A 6,964-nucleotide genomic window follows, 5' to 3' on the forward strand; every position below is an offset into this window, starting at 1 on the left:
TACATTTTTCAAACACCGGTAAAGGAAATTTCAGGTACCCCAAGAATCCAATGTACAAAACTGGTGGAAGAAGACCCTCAACTGCCAAAATTAATGCATTTTAGCATTTCACCACCTAAAAAAACCCCACACCTGGCTGTTCAAACATCACCCATACCAAGTAAACCATGCTTCTTTTGTTTCACACCAATAATACAGATAATTTCATGGTCATGGACCAGAGGGCATAAATGCAAGAGAGGGCACCACCGTTATTCTTGGAAACCAAAAGGGTTGGTCTGTTGAGAGACGAATATAAAATTTGGGGCTGGATGGTGTAGGTGGGAATGGGTAAAGGCGTAAAGGCGTCCATCATCTATGATAGTGATACACACACATCCCATATCTCCTTTTTTGCATCTTTTTATAGCCAACTGCAACACCCTTTTTGGGGGTTTCTCTTTTCTCTTTTTTTTTTTTCATAATAATTATTATATTTGTTTTTTTAAAAAAAGGAATTAGCAATATTCCCTTTTTGATAACGATGATAATAATGGAAAGGAGAGGCGTACTATGTTGGGTATAAAATAGAGTTTGACTAAAATAATCTTAGGGGCGAACAGTGAAAAAAAAAATGGTGTGGCAATGATGAGGGAGAGGAGGACAAGTGGGCGCAGGATAAGCACGTGGGCGTCACCTTTCCCATTGCACGCTGGCACTACACATACCAAATTCTTGAAGTTACAAAAGCATCAGGGTTTCTAATTTTCAGGTAGCATATTCCGGCGTATGATTGGCAGTTTTATAGATAGTATCAAAAGCTCTTGAATTTTTCAGGTGTATAACCTTTAATGTTTCTTTATTTTATTGCTCTTTTTTGCTAATTTGAGTAATGCTGCGGTTTTATTATGATATGTACATTAGTGCTATTTTTTTTTTTTTTTGGGTTAATTTTTTACTTTGCTTTTAGTTTAATTGACCCGGTGGGTGTGGATAATAGGTTGATCTTGATGGGATTGGAGTGCTTTTGATTCTTTGTTTGCATGTCCCAATCAAAATGGGGTATGGAATTTGATTGAAAGGACATGGACTTTGGAGTGCTGGGTTTTCTGGGTTTCTCATATTTTGGCCATTTCCGCTCTGAATTTCATATATAACACTGAGGTGGTAATAAACCCAGTAACAGTAGCTCCTAGTCTTATTTCTTTCTCCATTCCTGTTTTCTTTTTCTGTTTGAAGGATTTTTTTTTTTCTTTTTGTCACTTTATTTTGTTGAGAAGTGTTCTTGGATTGATTTCCATTCGTCTTTCTCAGTTGGGGAAAGTTGAATACAGGGAATGGTTGCTGTTAATTGTTCCTTTGTCTGGAGAACATTTCTTTGGAGGGGGAATCTCATGGGTGTTGCTGCTTGCTGAAAGGGGAAGCTTTCCCTGAAGCTGGATTTAAGTGAGAACAACTATGAGCAGCATCTGATGAATATAGAAGCTGAGAATTGATAAAAAGGAAGAAAGATCAGACATGAAGTTTATGAAACTTGGGTCACGGCCCGATACTTTCTATACCACCGAGGCTGTGAGGTAAGTAGGGATTGCACTGATTGAATAAGGTGTTATTCTTCAATAATATTATATCTTTTAGGGGAGATTCCAAGGATTTTGTTTCCTAAATGCAGGTCTGTCTCCTCAGAAATCTCTAGTGATCTCATAGTTCAAGTGAAAGGAAGCAGATATATGCTTCACAAGGTAAAAGGCCAGAAAAACTTTCTGAAAATTCAGATTGAGAATATTGATTTTGATATTTGATGCTTGTCATTTGAATGATGTTTTTGGTGGTGTTTGATTTTGAAGTTGTTTGATTTTGAGTTCTTGGCACACAGTTTCCTCTGCTCTCCAAGTGCTTGCGTCTACAGAGGCTATGCTCTGAATTCCATGAATCCGCACAACCCCAAATAGTCCAACTGCCCGATTTCCCAGGTGGGGTAGAGGCATTTGAACTGTGCGCCAAGTTTTGCTATGGAATCACAATCACTCTCAGCGCCTTCAACATTGTGTCCGCTCGGTGTGCTGCAGAATACCTCCAGATGACGGAGGATGTTGAGAAGGGAAACCTCATATACAAGCTCGAGGTTTTCTTCAATTCCTGCATCCTTCATGGTTGGAAGGACTCAATTGTGACTCTGCAGAGCACCAAATCCTACCCTTTGTGGTCAGAAGACCTTGGAATCACAAGCCGTTGCATCGAAGCAATCGCTTCAAGGGTCCTAAGCCATCCCTCAAAGGTGAATTTGTCACATAGTTACTCCCGAAGGGGCAGGGATGATTTGTCGTCCTGTAATGGAACAGAAAGCCTGAGACATAGACCTGTTAGTAAGGGGTGGTGGGCTGAAGACATAGCTGAATTGGGCATAGACCTTTATTGGAGAACAATAATAGCAATTAAATCCGGTGGGAAGGTACCATCTAATCTCATTGGTGATGCATTAAAAATTTATGCGTCTAGATGGCTACCCAACATTTCTAAAGATGGAACTATCATGAAACGAGCTGCGTCTGACCCAGATTCTGATTCAATAGGCGAGATAACTTCAAAGCATCGGTTTCTCTTGGAATCAATAGTAAGCCTACTCCCGGCGGAAAAGGGTGCTGTTTCTTGTAGTTTCCTGCTTAAACTCTTAAAGGCAGCCAATATACTCAAAGCTTCCTCTTCTTCCAAGATGGAATTGGCCAGAAGAGTAGGAATTCAATTGGAGGAAGCAACAGTCAATGATCTGTTAATACCTTCTTTATCATATACTAATGATACATTATATGACCTAGATATAGTCATGATCATACTGGAGCAGTTCATGTTGCAGGGGCAGAGTCCCCCTACTACCCCACCGAGAGTCAAGGGGAGTTTTGAGAAGCGGAGGTCTCGGTCTGCAGAGAATGTTGATTTTGGGTTTCAGGAGAGCAGGAGGTCTTCCTCCGCCTCCCATAGCTCAAAATTGAGGGTGGCAAAGCTTGTGGATGGGTATCTTCAAGAGATAGCCCGTGATGTTAATTTGCCTCTTTCAAAGATGATAGCACTTGCTGAGGCTGTACCAGATTTTGCAAGGCTAGACCATGATGATCTATACAGAGCTATTGACATTTATCTCAAGGTAACATTACATATCTTGTGATGAATTAAGATAATTTTCTATGCTTTCTTAGTTCCCCTTTTTTCTTCCTTCTTGGACTCCCACAATTGTCATCTTTTGCACTGAAAGATGAAAATAAATTAATCTCAATATGTGCCGCACCGCTCATACTTTAGGATGTGGGACACCATTATCTCAGTAGATAACCAACTCCCTTGACCCTTGGGTGTTCTCATTTCCAAGATTAGTTAGCAATTGGGACTTGGCAGACCTACCAATTTATCCTTGATGAATCTAAATCCTGATTATTGTAATTGGAATTTCTGTTGATAAAATGTCCAAAACAAGAAGATGTGGATGCTGGGATTACAAAATATAACATTTTGTTGACCTTTAGTTAGTATGACAATCAATGTTTTGATGTTTATGGCTATATATCTTCTTTTATTTTTGGAAACATGAGAAGAATTTGTAGTTGCAAATATCCTATCAGGTTTTCACAATCTCTCCATTGAACAATTTTTTAAAATTGCATGCCTTCTTTTCCTTTTGTGTCCAACTTTAAGAGTCACTATGCCATAGATTTACCCTGACTTTATTACTGCCACCGAAACACCAAATGATTCGAAATTTTTTATGGCTGAACAACTAGGCACACCCAGACCTCAGCAAGAGTGAAAGGAAACGATTGTGCCGAATCCTAGACTGCAAAAAACTATCAGTGGAGGCCTGCATGCATGCAGCGCAGAACGAGTTACTGCCACTGAGGGTGGTGGTGCAAGTCCTTTTCTTTGAGCAAGCTCGAGCGGCTATGGCCGGTGGCCAAGTTACAGAGCTGCCTAACAATATCAAGGCACTTCTAGCCACACACAATGTTGATCCATCAAGGCCTCCAGCGCCATTAAGCACCACAACTACAGTTGCGGCAGAGGACCAGTGGAGCATCTCTGGCCTCAAATCCCCAAAGTCTAGCCTTTCAACTTTAAGGATGAAGCTGGCAGAAGATGATGACCTGGAGGAAAATGATATCCACCCGGATGGAATTGGGAGGTCTTCTAAGCTTAAAGCTCTCTGCTCAATTCCTACTCGGCCTAAAAGAATGCTCAGTAAGTTGTGGTCCATCAATAGAAGTGCAAGCGAAAAGAATTGATTGAATTTTGTTGACTTTGGGTTGGGGATGGTAATTTGAGGGGTAACTTACAATACTCTTTTCTTTGTTTTCCTTTTCTTGTTTTTCTTTTTTCCTTTTTCTTTTTTTTCCTTTTTTCTTGAAAAATGTCTTGTAATTTTAGGGGGGGGGGGGAAGGATCCCAATGTGCATTGTGGGTGTAATCTATTCTAATAAGAAACAAGATTTTTGGGGACACAGGAGAGTAAATTTCTTGAGCAGCCTCAATTTATAGAAAAGGGAACACGGCTCTTAGTTGTAAATGACTAATTGGGGACCAAAATACACCTGTCTTTGTCTCTTTGTTGCAGTTCATTGGATCCTCACCTCTTGATTTCTTTTTGGTATTTTCTTGTGACTGACATACAATCGTGCTGTTAATACCATGACATCTCTTCCTGTTTTCTGTTGCTATGCAACCAGGTATTCATTCACTCTCTTGGACTATAAATTGCTTTACCAGATGCATCACCAAAATTCAATGGCAAGAACTCTGGAAACCTAGCAAAATTCAATGAAGAAAACTCTAAAAACCTGAAAGTACACTCTTAGTCTGCAAAATTCAATGCCAAGAACCCTAAAAACCTAGCAAAATTCAACGATAAGAACTCCAAAAACCTGGCAAATCAAAGCGTACTGTTCTCCTGATGTTGAGCCACCAAGAAAATACGTAACTCTGAAACCAAATTTATAACGTCAAACCTAACTACCATGTCAGCAGTGAGTAATCAATACTCAAAAGAAAAGGTCTTACCAGCATTACCCAGGTCGAATAATGGGAGGCAATGATTATGACATATAGAACCGCAATTGACTCAATTATCACTACCAACATACAGTGATGCCATTCACCTTCATTCTCGGTCCAAAGGTTGTACAATTCTGACTCTGTCTCATCAATAATTGATGAGTTGTAAATTTTCGATGTAGAGATTGCACTGTTGGTGCATTGCATTAACTTCAGCTTATGTACAAACTTCAATCATTGGGGTGAATCTCAAACGTTTCTACTTTGCATGGGGGTTGAAGGCCCAGGTCTTCCTGAGTGGTTCTGGATGTCCAAGGCCTCACCCATGAGTCCGTTTCATTACAGCCGGGCAGGGAGACGCCGTCCCCCAGACACTCCAACTTGAGAGCATCTTGGCCTAAGAAATGCTCATAACTCCATTCCCGAGCGTAGTTGTCTGACCAGGGTAGCCAGGTTGGTCGGGATTCAAGGGACCACGCAAGAAAAGTTCACAGCTCCAAGGCCATCTTCATTTACCTGAGTGGATCCACCTTCAAAGTGTTGTACCGGAACTCTTGGAAGTGTCTCAAATTCCTAAAATATCCTTTTTGTAAAAAAAAAAAAAATTGTGTCAAATATTTCTCAAAGTTCATATTAGATTATAATTAGATTTTTTACATAATAAAGAAAATTGATAGAAATATTTTTATAAATATTTTAGGTTATGAAGGAAAAAGTTATGAGAGAGATTTGAACTTGTAAATAAGGATGAAAATATCATTAATCACATATATATTGGTACTTCGATTTTATGGATATATCAGGAATATATCGGTGGATATTTTGAAACAAAATATCGATGTAAAAATTAATAAAAATTTTGAATATATTAAAAAAATTCTAAAAAATTATATAAAAAGTGAAAATAGATATTTAAAATTATTTTTTAAACTATATATAATTTTTTATATTTGATAATAATATCCTCTGCATCAATAAAAAAATATAAATTTTATAAATCTATATTTATTATTAAGTTGCATTGTAGATTATTTTACAATATTATTATGATAATATGTCTAATTTTAAAATTATATTTAATATTAAAACTGTGATCCATTTAATTTAAATGTATTCAATGATATCAAATAATATATATATATATATATATATATATATATATATATATATTTTAATATTTATATTTATTATATTTAATAAATATATAGAATATATAAAAATACCTATCAAGAAAATTATGTTTTTATATTTTTGTAATAAATTAAATCAAATATAAAAATAAAATAATTATAATTTATTTATTTAATGATAAAAAAAATCAATTAAATATAAGTAAAATATCCAAAAATATCGAAATATCGGTTGAAACACAAAAAAAAATTGAAAAATCAATAAAATATTGGTAAAATATCCGGAAATATCGGTTGATGGATATATCTTCTCAAATTTTGTATCAATATCCATAGATATTGGATATATCACGGATATATAGGCAATATATCCAAATATTTCAATCCTTGCTTGTGAAAGTCATACATAATGGATAAAGATATAAGAATGAAAGACACCCATTGGAATAAAAGAACTTATAGCTCAAGATGTAGATGTGATGGAAAGTAGGAGATACATGGTGAAGCAAAAAGGCTCTTAGTTCAAGGTGGAGATAACAAGAGTGGGAAAACATGGATTGGGACTCAATAGTTACATCTATTTCTATCATCTATAATATTATCCATCGTATAATAGAATGTTATTTCTCATCTATAGAATGTTATTTCTCATCTATGGAGGTAGATATAGTTGGTCAATTCACGTTAAAACCTCATATACCTTTGTGTGGATGATTTTATTTTATACTATTTCATTAATATGTTTGCATTAAAACATTTGCTAACACAATAGGAACATGTAGACATTGACTCGCCCACTAGAAAAAGACCTTCTCAAT

General features: G+C 36.6%; 1 protein-coding gene across 5 annotated transcripts; it reads left to right on the forward strand.

Annotated features, from left to right (window-relative positions):
• The first annotated feature begins 598 nt into the window (after positions 1-598).
• Positions 599-4,581, forward strand: LOC117922893 (BTB/POZ domain-containing protein At1g67900-like). 5 transcript variants are annotated; one of them, XM_034841127.1, is made up of 5 exons: positions 599-751; positions 1,294-1,556; positions 1,652-1,721; positions 1,856-3,121; positions 3,753-4,581. In XM_034841127.1, exons 2-5 carry the CDS (start codon positions 1,498-1,500, stop codon positions 4,248-4,250), a joined length of 1,893 nt encoding a protein of 630 aa, XP_034697018.1. In that variant the 5' UTR covers positions 599-751; positions 1,294-1,497; the 3' UTR covers positions 4,251-4,581. The 5 variants fall into 5 exon arrangements, with proteins under 5 accessions (XP_034697018.1, XP_034697002.1, XP_034697027.1 ...); XM_034841111.1 differs by having other exon boundaries at positions 737-816; XM_034841136.1 differs by lacking the exon at positions 599-751 and adding an exon at positions 897-1,146.
• The last annotated feature ends 2,383 nt before the right edge of the window (positions 4,582-6,964 follow it).

Source organism: Vitis riparia, chromosome 1 (genome assembly GCF_004353265.1).
Source record: "Vitis riparia cultivar Riparia Gloire de Montpellier isolate 1030 chromosome 1, EGFV_Vit.rip_1.0, whole genome shotgun sequence".
Lineage (NCBI taxonomy): Eukaryota > Viridiplantae > Streptophyta > Magnoliopsida > Vitales > Vitaceae > Vitis > Vitis riparia.